Source organism: Galeopterus variegatus, unplaced genomic scaffold (genome assembly GCF_000696425.1).
Source record: "Galeopterus variegatus unplaced genomic scaffold, G_variegatus-3.0.2 Scaffold271, whole genome shotgun sequence".
NCBI classification, from domain to species: Eukaryota; Metazoa; Chordata; class Mammalia; order Dermoptera; family Cynocephalidae; genus Galeopterus; species Galeopterus variegatus.
In genome coordinates, this window is record NW_007726382.1 from 791415 (window position 1) to 810354 (window position 18940).

Here is an 18940-nt window from a genome sequence, read left to right on the forward strand (position 1 = left end):
TGATCTAAATTCTCAGTGCCCCTAATATGTGCCTTATAACCATGTCTTGTATAGTACTTAGTATAGCTTATTTAAGCACATTTGGCCTTGAAAAATGTCATTGATGCCAAAAGAACTATTCACCCAAAGCCTTACTTCTTTTATTAGGAAAATAATTTATTTCAGAAATGTGTTTTAGAACTATAAATGTATTCTTCCACTGAATTATTTTCAAACTGAAATGACTCTCTTTTATATGTGGTAGTTGGAGGAAATGTGGACTGGAAGCAGATAGCAAGTATTCAGGAATCCATTGGAGAAACCAGTTCTCAAAGTGTTGTTGTTGCTGTAGACAGGTAAGGTATTCCTTTTATTCCCTTTTCAGATGAATACTATTTCAATTCAGTAGCATGTAGATATATTTTGCTTATTAGTAAAAAGAAAGACATTATTGCCAGAACAATTTTCCTAAAGAAATATGACTGTATTGTGATATACTGTGATTTAGATGACAAAATGCCTGTAATTTTGCTTTTTCGATCATAGAATTTAGGAAGGAGATAAACAGTATAAAAATTTAACTTAGTGGGCATAAGAGAAATGGTAACCTTGCTGAAAAAGAATACAAATGTTTTCCTTCCTTTAGAAAACTTATTCTTCTTATTCCTATTTGAAAATGCAGTGTAATTTATCTTTCTAGGTCTGTGATATAAAACTGCATCATGGATAGAATGAAAGGGTTTTGCTGGCAATTCTCATTATAAGCTTCTTTGGCAAGGACTTCAGAATTTATGTAGACATAATATGTGTATATGTAATATACACATATACAATTATACATTACCAGGTATTCCCCATTTTTAATTGGTTTTCTAAATGAAAACCCATTCTGTGGTTTATTTTACTATGGAATATTTATTTCAGATTTTAGAAGCTCAGCATGTAGAACAATACATCTTCTAGTGTTGTTTTGAAGTTTAACTTTTTCCAGATAAATGCCAAAAAATTGGAACTTAACATTTTACAACACTGATGTTTAATTTTTTTTTTTTTTTTTTTTTAACCAGTTATGATGGAAACCTTCAAACATGTAGTATATACTATAATCTTTTCTTGATAGCCTGGAGACTCATGCTGATCCATCATTTTACTTTTTGCTGTAAGACAGACAGAATTAGAGTATTCAATGGCTACTAACCCTGGAAGTACTCCCTGGAACTTTTTCCTTGAAAAGAATTCTTAATGTCTACTTGCTGTTCTTTTTTTAGGAGAGGAGGGTCATTTGCCTTTTTCTTGTGAAAGTTGAAGAAAGATGTGTATTATCTTATACCTATTATATAACATGAAGGCTTGCCATGTGGGGGGGCATTTTACAGAGTGCTTTACATGTATTACTTCAGTTCATTCAGTAGCTTCATGAGATCAGTAACAGTGTTATCCTCAATTTACAAATGAAGAAACTGAGACAGAAGGGGGTTAAATAACTTGCTCATTCCTACAACCAGACTAGTCTTGTCTTGATTATTGAGATAACTGTTTCATTCTTTAATTCACAGAGAATTTTGAGGAGTAGTCTCAGGATGTACACTCAGGCAGTGTATCCCTGGGTATGCACTCTTAACCTCTCCACCTTTCTAGAAGCCTCTATGTATGACTCCAGAGCCGTGTAATAGCTGCCCTGCTGCTACCAGGCTAGCTTTCTTCCAGATGATTTTCTTGTCTTTCAGAAAAATCATCTTTACTGTCATTATGAGAATCTATTCAGGCATTATAAGGATCTACTCAGGCAAAATTCAACATTTTACCTATTATTTCTGTTTCCATAATATACTTTATATGACCACACCCAATTCTAATTTATCCTACTGTCTACTGTTTGTTACAGGGGGACTTGTCACTTATTTGAACAAATTACGTGCCTCCCTGTTTTAAGCATTTATGCTATTTCAGAGGAGACTTAGCATAAATTCTATTAGCACTTTATCATCCTAAGCTCATCATCACCAAATACTTCTTCAAACATCAATCCAATATCCAGTTTTATGCAAAACCTCAATATTTAAGTTTTAGCTTATAGTGAAAGCATTAAAAGTTACATCTTTGATTACAAGATTATTCGTATGTGGTGCATTTCACTTTCTCATTAAATTTCTTCTGAATTTCTTTCTGAGTACCTGAGTTTATTTTCATATGTTGCATTGCAACTCTGGTCCATAACCTAACTCGAAGAGATAACACTGGTAGTCATGACAGTAGTGAGAATATTATCAAGCATCATCCTGGAGAGTTCTGTACTTTTCCAGCAAATAAAGTCATTTTTCTCTCCTTAGACCTATTGCTCTGAATAATTTGTTATTACAAGTACAGGAACTAAACAAGAAAAATAAAAATAATTCCTCTATGTTTAATTCTTTATAGCTTCTGTTTCTTAACCAACAAGAAAAAATATGATTACATTAAAAGCTTTAAGATGATAAAATTTTCTAATTATCTTCACTTTTGTATTAGATAGAATTTAGAATATTGAGCACTTTAATCTGGGAGTACCTGGTCCTCTAGCATTTGCTAAGTTAAAATCTTCTAGGCATTGTAAAATTAGACCAATTTCCTAAGTATTGCTAAACTGCAGAGGATAGGCTTTGTCCAGGAATGATTTACTTCTAAAAGCTAAAAAACAATTACTTAGAATCATAATTTTTGCTTTTATTACTATTTTTAAACATACCAAATCTGACATTATAATTGACCTATGTCACACTTTGGAACATTCTGTCACCTATCATATGTACAGCTCATCACAACTGCATTTGCTCATAAATATTTTTTAGTTAAGTGTAAGAAATAAATGTTTTCTCTGATATTTTCACTGTGAAAACTCTTTTTACAGGTATAGTAATTTAGATTGCTTGTGTGTTGCATATAGTTTAAAAGTTAATTTGATCCAGAGCCTTCAGATGTTCTGCCAACCTTTTTTTTTTTTTTTTTTTTTTTTTTTTGCATCAGCATCATAATATGGATGAAGCAGTAATTGTATCAATTTTTTTTATCCTACTCCTGGTTTTTAGGACATGTCTTTTAATATTAACAAACAAGATTCTCATGCTTCTGTCCTTTGCTTTTCATACAGGGAACGTAGAATCCATTTTATAGACTGGTTTTGTGAAACATAGCTATTCTCCTGCCTTAGTATATAGAGGCTTAACTTTAAAGCCTCCACAGACTGCTATGCTCTACCATATGGCTTATCTTTAGTGGAGCATTACTAGAAATAGAGTGACCCCTCAGAGGCTACCAAAGTGAGTAGGAATTTGAATGCCCTCACCTAGGATGCATGCTCCTCCCACCTTCTGCCATCACCCCAAGTCCACAGAACCTGTCTGATTGCTGCTCATCGTTCTCTGTCTTTGTTGCCTTTGTTCTCCATCATTTCACCACCTTCAGAGTTTGTTGCTGCTTTTCCCAATGGTTGCATATAATCTCCATCTCTGTTTCTGTTCTTTACCCTTCTACTCTTTGACATTTGCTTTCTTCTCAGTAAAAAAAAATCTTTCCTTGATTCTTTTGTGCCTTTTCTTCTTGTTGTTTCTCCCATACTATTTAATTTTGACTCTTATTTGTGATGTGGTTTGTTTATAGCCATTGCCTTCCATGAGAATATCTGTAGTTTGAGAAATCAGCTGATCACATTTGTAAAGTATAGTGTAGCAATTTCTATTTTTGTTCACATGAGAGGTTTGTAGGCTTTGTGTATTTTTAATTTCTAAGTCCAGTCTAACTACTGAATTAAAAGGTGCCTTATCACTCCTGATTTTTTTCTTCCAGGTTGTGTTTTCTGCCATATTTTTGAATAATTGCTTCACTCTGCTGACAAGAATAATATAGAAAATCTTGAGACCTTCCTTTAGAAGGAACTCAGATTCTAAGTTGTTATGTTATCAGTTTTTAAACTGTTTTTCCTGTCTTATTTTTGTTACTAATTGCCGGGACACATAGACATTCAAGGGCACTCAGGTTAAAAAGTCATGATATCTTAGAACATTTAGATTTTGGTAGTAGGAAAAAACTAGAATATATTTAAAATATTTAACATATGTTTTGTTTAGGTAAGTGTGAGGCAGTGTAGAAAAGTGGTTAAGAGGATGAGCTGTGGCGTCAGCCTGTCCTGGTTTGAATTTTGACTCCAGCACTTACTAGTTCTGTGACTTTGAGGACATTATTAAATATCTTTGTGCTTCAGTTCCTGTGTTTATAAAACTGAGGTTATAATAGTACATATTTCACTTTGTGATTATTAAATAAGTTGATATAAATGAGGCTACTTCAAAAAATTCATGGAAAGATTTGTACTTTTTGAAGTATCCTTGTAAAAAAGCACTAGAATAGTACCCACCCTGTGATTGGTAGCTATTACTGTTACTACTATTATTTCTAAGTTTAATATTTGATCTCCTTCTACCTTTAAGGTTTTCTTTTTTTTAACTTCTCAGTATAAGATTTTCTTTTTATCATGCAAATCCCGTTGTGTGAATTTTAAATTGAGCAATGTCATCTATCTTGGAAGTATATTAAATCCTTGGTTATAATCCCAGAACATGGGTAAAAATGTAGACTTTGAAAAAAGAGAACTAATATGTTTATGCTGAAATCTTTTATAAAACTTTGAAACACAGAAAAAGAGCTCAGCAAATAAGCCTAGGCAGAGCTGGACAGCTTAGCTTAACGAAACATTTGAATGCCTAAGGAGAGTGGCATAGCCACTTCTTTGTTAAACTGAGACCATTTGCAAGGTTATATTCAATCACTTCTAATTTACCTCAAATGAATTTTCTGATCAAACATACTTTACTTGTAAAAGGTAGAATTTTCATTGTAAGAACTTGTTTAATGCTAGTAGATAAGAAAAAATTGAAAAATCTTGTTTCATATTGTGCCAATTATTCATTAGTTTTACAAGTTAATATTTTTCTTATTCTTAGAATCTCATGAGATGCCTATCTGGTGTTTATAAATCTACTAATAAAAAATATACACTTATTCTAATAATATTATTGAATGCAAAGTGATACATATGGAGTAGGGGTGGTAGGGAGAAATATCGAAACTATACTTGTTAGTAAATTATAGAATGAAAAATACTCATTTTAACTACCTGATTTTTTGCTCCCTTAAAACAGATAAAAATGGCTAGCACACTAGGCCACCTTTGAATTGACATAACAATCAATTTATATGTAAATTTTTGTTTTATTTTCCCTAGAATATTCACAGGGTCTACAAGGCTAGATGGAAATGCTATTGGTAAGTATGTACATTTATTCTACTTACAAACTGGCTTTTTGGCTAAAAAAAAATTGAAAGTTGAGCTAAAAATGTAAATGTATTTATATTGTAGTGGATTTTGTTCGTTGGCTCTGTGCTGTGTCTATGGATGAATTACTTTCTACTACACACCCAAGAATGTTTAGTCTACAAAAAATAGTAGAAATATCATATTACAACATGGGAAGAATAAGATTGCAGTGGTCTCGAATTTGGGAAGTTATTGGAGATCATTTTAATAAGGTATTTGAATAACTATGGTATTTGTTTATATTCTTAATATTTTTCTTTGTTCAAAATTTCTATCTCATCGAATTGAGGCTTTTTTCCTTGCAAGCAATTGTTTATTAGTTTACTATAATTAAGTTTAGAAAACCCTTGAGATCCTGTATTTCTTTTTAAAAACAATTGCTCTAGGTTTTAAGTATTTAGTTAAAATATCTTGGTTTTTTTGTTGAGAAATATTTTTAACATACTTAGCGCCTTTATGGAGAATCTTAGGATTTACCTATCTATGCTATTAGTTATATACTTTTTCTAAGGCAAAAATAAAGAATTGTAGATTTTCACTGCTGACATTAATATCTTGTATTTCTGTGCCATTACAGGTTGGCTGTAATCCTAATGAAGATGTAGCTATTTTTGCAGTAGACTCCTTGAGACAATTGTCAATGAAGTTCTTAGAAAAAGGGGAGCTTGCTAATTTTAGATTCCAGAAGGATTTCTTAAGACCTTTTGAACATATAATGAAACGGAACAGGTATTATATTTGTTTGATTACTTAATATCAGAAAAGCCTTATAATTTTCCACAGCTGGGGGAAGAACAGAAGAAGGGAAAAAACTGATGAGTTTTATCTGTTTGCATGTCCAACAATTATATTAAAATTTAGGTCTCCAACAATTCGAGATATGGTTGTACGGTGTATAGCACAGATGGTTAATTCTCAAGCTGCTAACATTCGGTCTGGATGGAAGAACATATTCTCTGTGTTTCATCTAGCTGCATCTGATCAAGATGAAAGCATAGTGGAACTTGCATTCCAAACAACAGGGCACATTGTCAGTGAGTATTCTCTTAGCTATGTTCAAGTAAAAAAAACCAAGAAAACCTTAATGTGTTCAGGAGATAATTCAAGTACAATAACATTATGGGCCTTTTAGTAGCTTTAAGTTTACCAGGTTTTGTGCACAGAACCAGAGTAAATAATGATAATTATTTATTATTATAGTTAATGTTTTATTGAATGTTTACTGTATGAGGTAAGTATCTTTATTATGCCCTTTTCTCATGGATCAAGAGAAGTTAGGCAGTTTGCCTAAGGTCATATAACTAGTGAGTGATGGGCTTCTATTCAAAGCCATGGAATCTTAAGGCAAAGCCCTTCTTTAACTTTGAAGGGGACTGCACAGCCTTCCTTAACTTTGAGAGGGACTGAAATAATAAAAATATAAGTTAAGCCTGTATAGAAGATGGTAATGATGACCATCGTTGTCAAGAATCATGGTATTATCGTAGCTATCATCTATCGAGTGCTTCCTTAAGTATTGTGCTGAGCTCTTTACTTACATTATTTTATGTAGTGTTTACAACTATTCTGTGTGTATTATTGTCTGCATTTTATAGATCAAGGAACTGAAAAAAAGAGAGGTGAAGTACTTTTGGAATATTCATTCAACAAAAGTTGATTCAGTACCTACTGTGTACCAGTCACTGTATTAAGTGCTGTCTTTAAAGTATAAACAAAACAGGTTTGTTTTGCTATTCTCACTATTCAGGGCACTCAACTGAGATTAGAGACACATTTGAACCCCTTATCTGTTGGACATCAAAGCCCTTAACATTTAAGAAGTATGCATTATATCTAGAGGTTGATGTGTTTTTGGTACAATTAAGAATCATTGAAAAATTTTAGTTATTTTGATATATTTTTCTCTGTTTTAGCACTTGTATTTGAAAAACACTTTCCAGCGACCATTGATTCTTTCCAGGATGCCGTGAAGTGTTTGTCCGAATTTGCATGCAATGCAGCTTTCCCAGACACAAGCATGGAAGCAATTCGACTTATTCGCCATTGTGCAAAATATGTGTCTGATAGACCTCAGGTATAGCATCATTTAGTGAACAAAATTTTGCAAAGCATTTATTTCTAATCTGAAATCTAAATTTATTTAGGAATTGAGGGTACATGAAGAATTTATCTTTAAGTGAAACCAAAAATCTGAGCTTGATTCTGGGTTATGATGGTTAGTGATTATAACTACCAGTATTAAAGGTGTCAGGTATTTTTCTGAGTGTTTCAAATGTATTAACTTGTTGAATCTTTGTAACAACTTTATGGGATAGATAATGTTATAGTTCCATTTAGATATGGAAACTGAGGCACAGAAAGGTAGAAAAATGTGCTCATAGTTGCAGTGCTAGTAAAGTAGAGCAAGGGTTTAAAACCTCAGTCTGTGTTTTTCACCATTCCCTATAGTGCTTCTTATTGTCCATGCCCTACAGTACTGAAGTTGACTGACTGGATGAGTGTAGGCTTTAGCTCTAAAGTAAAAGGTTGAATTGACAATCTGGCTGCCAGTTTTAACTTGCATATCTTAATCTTTCTTTGTAACTGTATAAGGAATAATGATGCATCATAGATTTGGTAATAAGATTTGACTGCTTACAAACTTGGACCTATGGTGTGCTCAGTACTCTTTAGACACGTCGATTCACTCATTTGACCTTCTCACCTCCCCAGTATGGTTAGTGTGGCTGTGTGGTGTAATAACCATTTAAATGATAAGAATGCAAACCTGAATTAACCTGTTAATATTATAGAAAGCTGGTGACAGTTGACGGTGAAGCCAACATTTGGATTCTAGTCCAGGGCTCTTTGTAGGCAGTTATGGTTTCTATTTTTCTATAAATTATTATTGTTTATTAAATTCTCATTTTTGATTTGTAAAGTATTTAAAGTTTTTTTTTTTTTTGAGAAGTAAAACACCAAACGTACAGGTATTATGTATTGCCTTTAGTAATTCTACCTTTCTTCTTCAAGGCTTTCAAGGAATACACAAGTGACGATATGAATGTGGCACCTGAAGACAGGGTGTGGGTGAGAGGATGGTTCCCAATTCTCTTTGAGTTATCCTGTATCATCAATAGATGCAAATTAGATGTAAGAACCAGGTAACAATCAGTATTTGTAATTAAAATTTTGAAAGATTTATTTTGACTTTAATGAAATTAACTTTCCTTATGTGAACACAAGTTCACAGTTAAACATAAATCATGTGTTTTATCAAATATAGCAATTATTAGATAGGTAGATTTTAAAAATATGTTAAATATAGAAACTAAAAGTGGAAATATGTTACTTTTCTTAAAATTTGATTATAGCCTACTTTTAATTTTAGCTTCTAAGTTAATTTAATACTTTAAACATACTGTCTTCTTATACATTTGGTTGTAATCAGACAGAAATTAAAGTTAGTGGCAAAATTTATTTTATTTCTTGATGAATGAAAGAATTTTAAAGTGTACATCCTTGGTGGATTTTAGGTAAAGAACCATCTCTTTTTGAAGCCTGGTTAGTTACATAGTTTTTTTATTTGTTTAATTTTTTATTGAAACATTGATTACACATTTATGGGGTACAGAGTTATATCTTAATAAATGTATACAATATGTGATGATTTATTCAGGGTAATTAGCATATTCATCATTGCCAACAATCATTTCTTTCTGTTATGCACATTTGATTGCCTCTCTTGTAGTATTTTCTTAACATGCAATAAATCAAATTTAATTATAGATTCCTAGGTCGACTGTACACCAGTAGGGCTTATTTTTCCTATCTAGCGGTAATTTTGTATCCATTAACCAGCCTCTCACTATTCTTCCTCTCACTTCCCCTTTCTGGCCTCTAGTAAACACAGTTCTCTTCCTTTTAACAGTTCAACTTATTATTATTACTGTTTTGTTCTATTTTTTTAACTCCCACATAGCAGTGAGAACATGTGTTGTTTCTTTCTCTGTGCCTGGCTTATTTTGCTTAACATAATCTTATCCATCCATGTTGCTGCAAATGACAGAATTTCATTCTTTTTTATGTCTGAGTAGTATTCCATTGCATATATGTACTACATTTTCTTTATCTAAATATCTGTTGATGGACATTTAGGTTGTTCCAACTCTTGGCTATTGTACACAGAGCTGTAATACACATGGGAGTGCCAGTATCCCTTCGACATGATGCTTTTCATTCCTTTGGGTATATACCCAGTAGTGGGATTGCTGGGTCATATAGTAGTTTTATCTATAGTTGTCTGAGAAACCTCCATACTATTTTCCATAATGGCGGCACTAATTTACAGTTCCACCAACACCATAGAAGTGTTCCCCTTTCTCTGCATCCTCACCATCATTTGTTGGTTTTGTTCTTTCTGATAATAGCCAGTCTAACTGAGGTGAGATGATATCTCAACGTGGTTTTTATATGCGTTTCCCTAATGATTAGTGATGTTGAACATTTTTTCATATACCCATTGGCCAATTATATGTCTTTTGAAAAATGTCTACTGAGCTCCCTTGCCCATTTTTTATATTACTTTACTTCGTTTTATTTTTAACAAGGGTATGCACATTTATTTGTTCAAATAACAAATACATAAACTGAATAACAGATGAATAACAAAATACTCTGTAGAAAATAGGTTTTTCACAAAAACGACATGTAAAACATTAAAATTTACATATTTCATTTTACAATCTCTACAGTTACTTGAAATAGCTCTCTAAAGTCTTCCAAAAGCATGCAAATATCAAATTAATTTCAATAGAGGAAGACGAATAAATTTTACAAAGGCAAATTAATTTCTGAGCAAATCAACAACTCCACTTAATAAAAAGAAATCAGAGCAGAAATTAAATATCTAAGTTTAGCAACATAACTTGCATAAAAAATCAATAAAACAATATTAATACAAGGGGACTTTCAAAGAAAGTTCATGGAAAAAGAATTAAAAGATAATAGTAATCTTTCTGTGAACTTCTTTTGTTCATTTAAATTTTTCCTTTAAAAAAAAAAAAGACTAAGATCATAGAAAATATATTCTCAGACCACAATAATGGAAGGAAATTTAGAAAACTCAAATGTGTGGAAGTTAAACAACACTCTCCTAAATAAACAATGGGTAAAAAGCAGCAGCATAGGGAAATTAGAGAGTATTTAGAGATAAAGATCAAAGCACAACATATCAAACTTTATAGAATGCAGGGCTCATGCCATGCTTAGAGGAAAATTTATACTTGTAAACATCTATACTAAAATTTAAAAAAAATATCTCAAATTAGTAATGTAAACTTCTACCTTAAGAGAATAGAAAAAGTGGAGCAAACTAAACCAAAGGCAAATTTAAGTAAGATTACCATAGATATATGGAATAGGGAATTAAAAAACAATAGAGAAAATCAACAGAACCAAAAGTTGATTCTTTAAAAGATCAACAAAATTCGCAAACCTTTATCTAGACTGACCAATAAAAAAGAGAGAAGATGAAAAGTACTCAAATCAGAAATAAAGTAGAAGCATTATTACATTATCACAGTGGCTTTTTGTAATGGTAAGATTTGGTTTCTTTCCCTTTCTCATTTGCATTTTTGCTCTACAAGAAATCCTTAAGGAAGTCCTGCATCTGGAATCTAAAAAATGGTGGGTTTTGTTCTTCTTGTGTACTCATTGTAGTGATTACTGTTTTTTGGATTCCAGTTGCAGGAGTTCCTTGAGCATTTCTTGTAGGGGTGATCGTGTGGTTGTGCACTCCCACAGCTTTTGTCTGGAAAATACACTGTTTTTCCCTCATTGCTGAAGGATAGCCTTACTGGATATATTATTATTGGCTGGTGGTTTTTCCTTTTAGTATTTTGAGTGTATCATCCCATTTTCTTCTGGCCTGTAGAATTTCTGTTGAGAAGCCTGCTGTTAGTCTGATAGGTGCTCCCATATAGGTGACTTGACACTTTTTTTCTGGCTTAGATTCTCTCTTTGTCTTTAAGCTTTGCCAGTTTGACTATAATGTGTCTTGGAGAGGATCTTTCTGGGTTGAATCTGTTTGGGGATCTTTGAGCCTCCTGGATCTAAAGGTCCGTGTCTCTCCCTATACCTGGGAAGTTTTATGTTATTATTTTGTTGAATAGGTCTTCAATGCCTTCTCCTTTCTCATCCCCTTCTAGAACACCCATGATTTGAATGTTTGTATGCTTAAGGTTGTCTGCTAGCTCTCTTAGTTTTTATTCATTTTTTAAAATTCCTTTTTCCTTTTTTCTGTCTGCCTGTGTTATTTCGAAAAGACCATCTTCAAGAACAGAAATTCTTTCATCTGCTTGTTCTAACCTGTTGCTTAAGCTATCGGTTGTATTTTTTATTTCAGTGAGTGAATTTTTCAGTTCTGTGAGTTCTGCTACATACTTTTTTAAGGTATTAATCTCTTGGTAAATTTTCTCCTTCATATCCTGGATTCTTTGTCTCATTTCATTATGTTGTCTAACTTAGTCTTCTCGTATCCTAGTGAATTTCCTTAAAATTGTTGCTCAGAGTTTCTTTTCAGTCATTTCAAGGGTTTTATGCTCTATAGGGTCTGTTACTTGAGAATTACTGTGTTTTTCTGAGTGTGTCGTATTTTCTTGGATTTTCGTATTTCTAATATCTCTACGGCGATGTCTGGTTATCTGGTAGTGCAGTTCCTTCTTCTGTTGCAGTGGAGTGGACTTTGAGGAGAGAGACATCCTTTTCTTTTTCTGGTCTCCGCTGGTGACTCTCTATGTATTGGTGCAGTCTAGTGTCCAACAGGCTGCATGCGTGGAGGCTGTGGCTGCTGCTATGGCATTGAGCCACTTTTTGGGCAGCCATGGCTGTGGTGGTGTCTTTGGTGGGCCACCTGCACAAAGTGGTGTTTTCAGTATGCTCTCTTGCCTGCTTTGGGGCATGGGGTACTGCCATCAGCTCCTTGTCTAGAACCCTGGGCGTGCTTTCTTTTCTGCTTCCAGGCAGAGGGTGCCATGGCCCTCAGATCCTTGCCTAGGACCCTAGGTGTACTCTCTCGCCTGCTTCTGGACAGAGGGGGCCACGGCCTTTGGCTCCCTGCCTAGGACTCTGGGTATCCTGCCTTACCTGCTTCCGGGGGGGGGGGGGGGGGGGGGCTATGGCCCACAGCTCCTTGTGTAAGACCTTGGACATCCTTTCTTGCCTGCTTCTGGGCAGAGGGCCCTGAAGCCCACAGCTCTTTGCCTAGGACCCCAGGAGTGCTGTCTTGCCTTCTTCCAGGCAGAGGGTGCTGCAGCCCTCAGCTCCTTGCCTAGGACCCCAGACATGCTGTCTTACCTGCTTCCAAGAGGAGGGGGCTGTTGCCCATGACTCCTTGCCTAGGACCCTTGGTGTCCTATCTTGCCTGCTTCCAGGCAGAGGGAGCTGCAGCCCATGTATCCTTGCCTAGGACTCTGGGACTCCTCTGTTGCCTGCTTCTGGTCAGACAGGGCAGCTCCTTGTCTAGGACCCCAGGAGTGCTGCCTTACCCATTTATCAATGAGCTTATTTGTTTTTTTACTATTGAGTTGTTTGAGTTCCTTTTATATTCTGAATATCAGCCCCTGTTGTATACATAGATTGCAAATATATTCTCCCATTCTGTGAGTTGTCTCTTCACTCTGTTGATTGTTTCTTTTGCTATACAGAAACTTAGTAGTTTGATAAAATCCTATTTGTTTATTTTTGCTTTTGTTATTCATGATTTTTTTTTTTTTTTTTTGACCAGTAGGGGGATCGCAACCCTTGGCGTGGTGTTGTCTGCACCACGCTCAGCCAGTGAGTGCACCGGCCATCCCTGTATAGGATCCTAACCCGTGGCCTCAGTGCTACCAGCACCGCACTCTCCTGAAGGAGCCACAGGGCCGGCCTATAATCCATGATTTTGATGTCTTATTCATAAAGTCTTTGCCTAGTCCTATGCCCTCCAGCATTTCCCATTATTTTCTTCTAGAAGTTTTATAGTTTCGGGTCTTTTGTTGTTCCATGTAATGTTAGGATTGCTTCTTCTACTTCTGTGAAGAATGTCATTGGTGTTATGGGAGGGATTGCCTTAAACCTGTAGATTGCTTTGGGTAATTCTACCAATCCATGAGCATGGAGTGGCTTTCTATTTTTTTGTATCCTCTTTAACTTCTTTCATATATGGCTTTTATTGTTATTTTCCTTCTGTAATTTGTTGTTTGTTGACAATTTTCATCATAAAGCGATGTTGAATTTTATCAAATGCTTTTTCTGCATCTATTGACATGATCATATGGTTTTTGTCCTTCATTTCGTTGGTGTGGTCTATCACATTTATCGATTGATAAATGCATGTTGAACCATCCTCACATCCCTGGGATGAATCCCAATTGATCATGGTATATAATCTTTTTCATGTGCTGTTAGATTTGGTTTGCTAGTTCTTTGTTGAGAATTCTTACATCTAAGTTCATTAAGGATATTGGCTTGTAGTTTACAGATTTTGTTGTGTTTTTGTCTGGTTTTGGTATCAGGGTGATGCTGGCCTTATAGAATGAGTTTGCAAGAATACCCTGTTTTGATTTTTTGAAATAGTGTGATAAAAATTGGTTTTAAATCTATAAAAGTTGGTAGAATTCAGCAGTGAAGCAATCTAGTCCAAAGCTTTTCTTTGTTGGGAGGTGGTTGATTACTGATTCAATATCAGTGCTCATTATTGGTCTGTTCAGGTTTTCTGTTTTTTCTTGGTTCAGTCTTGGTAGTTTGTATGTGTCCAGAAATTTATCCATTTCCACTAGATTTTTAAGTTTGTTGGCATATGGTTGTTAATAATCTCTAATAATTCTTTGGATTTATGTGGAATCAGTTGTAAAGTCTCTCTCATTTTTCATTTCTGATTTTTGTTATTTGGGTCTTCTTTCTTCTTTTCTTTGATTAGTCTAGCTAATGATCTGTCAGTTTTATTTATCTTCTCAAAAACCCAACTTTTTGTTTTGTTGATCTTTTGTATCATTTCCTTGGTCTCTGTTTCATTCAGTTGTGCTCTGATCTTTATTATTTCTTTCCTACAAGTAATTTTGGGTTTGTATTGTTTGGGCTATTTTAGTTCCTTGAGGTGTACCATTAGGTTGTTTATTTGGGATCTTTCAGTTTGGATGTGAGCAGTTATTGCAGTAATCTTTCCTCTTGGTATTGCTTTTGCAGTATCCCAGAGGTTTTGGTATGTTGTGCTTGTGTTTTCACTTATTCAAGGAATGTTTTGATTTCCTCCTTTATTTCTTCTTTGACCCATTGGTGTTTCAGGAGCATGTTGCTTAATATTCATGTATTTGTATAGTTTCCAAAGTTTCACTTGTTACTGATTTCTAGTTTTATTCCATTATGGTCTGAAAAAACACTCGCTAGAATTTCAGACATTTTAAATTTGTTGAAACTTCATTTGTAGCCAGTCTTGTGGTCTGTTCTGGAGAATGATCTGTGTCCTCATGAGAAGAATGTATATTCTGCAGTTGTTGCATGAAATGTTCTATAAATGTCTGTAAGTCCATTTGGTCTAAGGTGCCATTTAAATTCAGTATTTTGGGCCGACCCCGTGGCTCACTCGGGAGAGTGCGGCACTGGGAGCACAGCGGTGCTCCCACTGCAGGTTCGGATCCTATATAGGGATGGCCGGTGCACTCACTGGCTGAGCGCGGTGCGGGAGACACCAAGCCAAGGGTTGCGATCCCCTTACCGGTCACAAATAAAGACAAAAAAATAAATAAATAAATTCAGTATTTCTCTGCTAGTTTTTGTCTAGATGATCTGTCCACTGCTGAGAGAGGGTTGTTGAAGTCCCCAACTATTATTGTTTTGGAATCTGTCTCTCCCTTTATATCCAATGACATTTGCGCTTTATATTTTTGGGTGCTCCAATGTTGGATGCATATATATTTATGATTGTTACATCTTCTTGCTGCGTTTATCCTTTTATCATTATATAATATCTGTCTCTCCCTTTATATCCAATGACATTTGCGCTTTATATTTTTGGGTGCTCCAATGTTGGGTGCATATATATTTATGATTGTTACATCTTCTTGCTGCGTTTATCCTTTTATCATTATATAATATCCTTCTTTGTCTCTTTTTACAGTTACTGGTTTAAAGTCAGTTTTATCTGATATAAGTATAGGATCTCCTGCTCATTTTTGCTTTCCATTTGCATCGAGTATCTTTTTGCATCCCTTCAGTATTAGTCTATGTGTGTCTCTACTGGTGGTGAGCTTCTTGCAGGCAGCATATATTTGGGTCTAGATTTTCAATCCATTTAGCCAGTCTGTATCCTTTAATTGGGGAATTTAATCCATTTACATTCATGATTGTTATTGAAAGGTTTTGCCTTATTACTCCTGCCATTTTATTTATTTTTTATGGTTTTATACTTTTATTCCTTTCTTTTCCTTTTATTATTTATCTTTTCTGTTTAGTGGGGGTTTTTTTGTAGTGATAAGATACTATTTCTCTTTCTCTTTTTTGCCTATCTGCTCTACTAGTGGGTTTTATTCTTGTGTGTTCATGATGATTCTTATTGCTCTTTTGATTCCAGAAATAGGACTCCCTTGTGGATTTCTTGCAGGGCTGGTCTTGTAGTTGTGACTCTGAACAGTTTTTGTCTGTCTGGGAAAAACACTATTTCTCCTAAATTTCTGAAGGATAGCTTTGCTAGGTGTAGTATTCTTGGCTGGCAGTTTTTTTCTTTTAGCACTTTGAATGTATCATTTCTCCCAGCCTGTGAGGTTTCCTTTGAGAAGTTTGCTGTCAGTCTAATGGGAATTCCCTTATAGGTGACATGACACTTTTCTCTTGCCATTTTTAGAATTCTTTCTTCATCTTTGACTTTTGTCAGTGTGTCTCAGGGAGGACTATTATGTGATGAGTCTCTTTGGGGATCTTTGAGCTTCTTGGATCTGAGAGATTGTACCTCTCCCAATACTTGGGACATTTTAAGCTATTATTTCATTAAATAGGCTTCAGTGCCTTTTCCTTTCTCTTCCCCTAGGTACACCGACAAGACAGATGTTTGTACACTTTAGGTTGTCTGATGGATCTTGTAGGCTTTCTTCATTTTTAAAATTATTTTTTCTTTTTTTGGTCCAACTGGGTTAATTCAAAAAGGCTGTCTTCAAGTTAAATTCTTTCTTCCACTTGTTCTCACCTGTTACTTAAGCTCTCTGTTGTATCTTTTATTTCACTGGATGAATTCTTCAGTTCCATGATTTCTTCTTGGTTCTTTTTTTATGAACTCTATCTTTGTCAAATTTCTCATTCATGTCCTGGGTTGGTTTTCTGACTTCATTGTGATTTCTCTCTTTTTTCTTGCATCATGTTGAATTGCCTTAAGATTACCATTTTGATTCCTCTTCAGTTATTTCGCTGCTTTCCTGCTATTTGGGATCTGGGATTGGAGAATTATTGTCTTCTTTCAGGGATGTCATGTTCCCTGTTTTTTCATGCTTCTCATGTCTCTTTATTGATGTCTGGTCATCTGGTGATGTAGTACTTTTCATTTTTGGAGTAGTTTTTGAAGGGAGGAACTCTTACCTGTAAAAGTGTTCTGTATTGACAGTTGGTGTGAGCATTTTAAGTTTGGTTCTCGGTGAGCACAGTAATGCAGTCTTCATGCAACTTCTTTGTGTTCAATCTTAGAGTTGTCTGGGGCTGCCACCTCTGTGGTCTAAGCAGTGGTGCCCTCAGCAGTTTTTTGTTGGGGTAGGTGACAGTGGGCAGGGTTGTTGTCACTGTGGGCCCAGCAGTTCTTTAGAGACCTGCTTTGGAGGGTCAAGGCCCTGACCCAGTCAACTGTCAGTCAGAGAGCAGGAGTACAGTGGTGCAGCAGATCCTGGCAGCTATACAGAGAGGGCTGCTGGGTCAGCTGTTGAGCCTAGAGAAAGCCTGCACAGATGCTGCGCAGGATTCATTGGCTCCCTAGAGGCATGCTGTTGGGAGGAAAAGCTACTATGCAGTCTGCTATTGGTCAGGAAATAGGTGTACACAGGTGCCACAGGGTCTGGAAGCTGTGCAGATTGATGCCAGATCAGCTGTTGAGCCCTGTGCAAGCATGTGCGGTTGCAGCCCATCCCAGCAGCTCTGTGTAGGCCTGCCGTGGAGAGTCAAAGACCATCCATAAAGAACTGAGAGTCCTGGGAATTTATCCATGTCAATACATTCTTTTTTACATTATCAACTGAAGGAAAATGAGTACCCTTTAAAGATTTTTTAAGATTAGAAAACAAAAAGTCAGAAGGAACCAAGTCAGTACTATAAGGTGGATGCCTCATGATTTGTCATCGAAACTCTCACAAAATTACACTTATTTAATGAGAGGAATGAGCAGGAGCATTGTCATGGTGGAGAAGGACTCTCTGGTGAAGCTTTCCCGGGCATTTTTCTGCTAAAGCTTTGGCTAACTTTCTCAAAACACTGTCATAATAAACAGATGTTGTCATTCTTTGGCACTCTAGAAATTCGACAAGCACAATGGCTTGAGCCTCCCAAAAAACCGTTGCCATGATCTTTTTTCTTGACCAGTCTGCTTTTGCTTTGACTATACCACTTCCACCTGTTGGTATCCATTGCTTTAATTGTGCTTTGTCTTCAGGATCATATTGGTAAAGCTATGTTTCATCTCCTGTTACAGTTTTTCAAAGAAATGCTTCAGGACTTTGATCCCACTTGTTTAAAATTTATACGGAAAGCTCTGCTCTTGTCTGCAGTTGATCTGGGTGCAACAGTTTTTGCACCCATTAAGTGGAAAATTTGCTCAACTTTAATTCTTCAGTCAGAATTGTGTGAGCTGAACCACTTGAGAGGCCTATCGTGTTGGCTATTGTTTCTGCTGTTTATCATTATTCCTCTTCAATTAGGGTGTGAACAAGATCAATTTTTTCCTCAAAGATTGACATGGATGGTTTGCTGCTGCAGGCTTCATCTTCAACATCATCTTGTCCCTTCTTAAAACAAATTATCAATTTGTAAACTGCTGATTTCTTTTGGGGATTGTCCCCATAAACTTTTTAAAAAGCATTAATGATTTCACCATTCTTCCACCCAAGTTTGGCCATTAATTTGGTGTTTGTTCTTGCTTCAATTTTAGCAAAATTCATGTTTGCTCTGATAAGGGTTCTTTTCAAAGTAATGTTTTATCCTTTTTAATGCCTCAAACTAGATCCTGTTCAGACATGTTACATCAAGTTAGCACGAGTTTATTTTGGTGCAAAAAAATTTTGAAATCCATGCATAGTTTTCTCATAATATACATTTTTCATGAGCTTTTGAAGACCCCTTGTATATATACTTGTGTGTTTATGTTTAAGTATGTGTGTACATGTGTGTGTAAATGTGTAAAGTCAGATAAGGCCTTTAGTAAAAAAAGGAAGGCAGATAGGAGAATAGGTGAATATTCTTTTGAATAGAATTAATTAATATGAATTTATTTACCTCTTGAATATTATTCTTGAATATACTCAACAAATGTATTCTTTGCATCAGTTTAAAGAATGTTTATTTAGCGTAAAGCTATAGAACATAGTATAGTTTACTTTAAAATATAATTTTCATTAATATGTTCAG

The 18940-nt window shown here is 35.1% G+C and overlaps 1 protein-coding gene across 1 annotated transcript in view; it reads left to right on the plus strand.

Annotated features, from left to right (window-relative positions):
* Positions 1–243: 243 nt before the first annotated feature.
* The window catches only part of ARFGEF1 (ADP-ribosylation factor guanine nucleotide-exchange factor 1 (brefeldin A-inhibited)), a 45423-nt gene continuing 26726 nt past the window's right edge, over positions 244–18940 (plus strand). The window contains exons 1-7 of the mRNA XM_008566839.1: positions 244–335; positions 5237–5277; positions 5372–5541; positions 5907–6058; positions 6191–6363; positions 7243–7403; positions 8342–8472. Of these exons, the coding sequence (XP_008565061.1) occupies positions 5404–5541; positions 5907–6058; positions 6191–6363; positions 7243–7403; positions 8342–8472 (755 nt within the window). The 5' untranslated portion in view covers positions 244–335; positions 5237–5277; positions 5372–5403. The remainder of the gene's footprint in view (positions 336–5236; positions 5278–5371; positions 5542–5906; positions 6059–6190; positions 6364–7242; positions 7404–8341; positions 8473–18940) is intronic.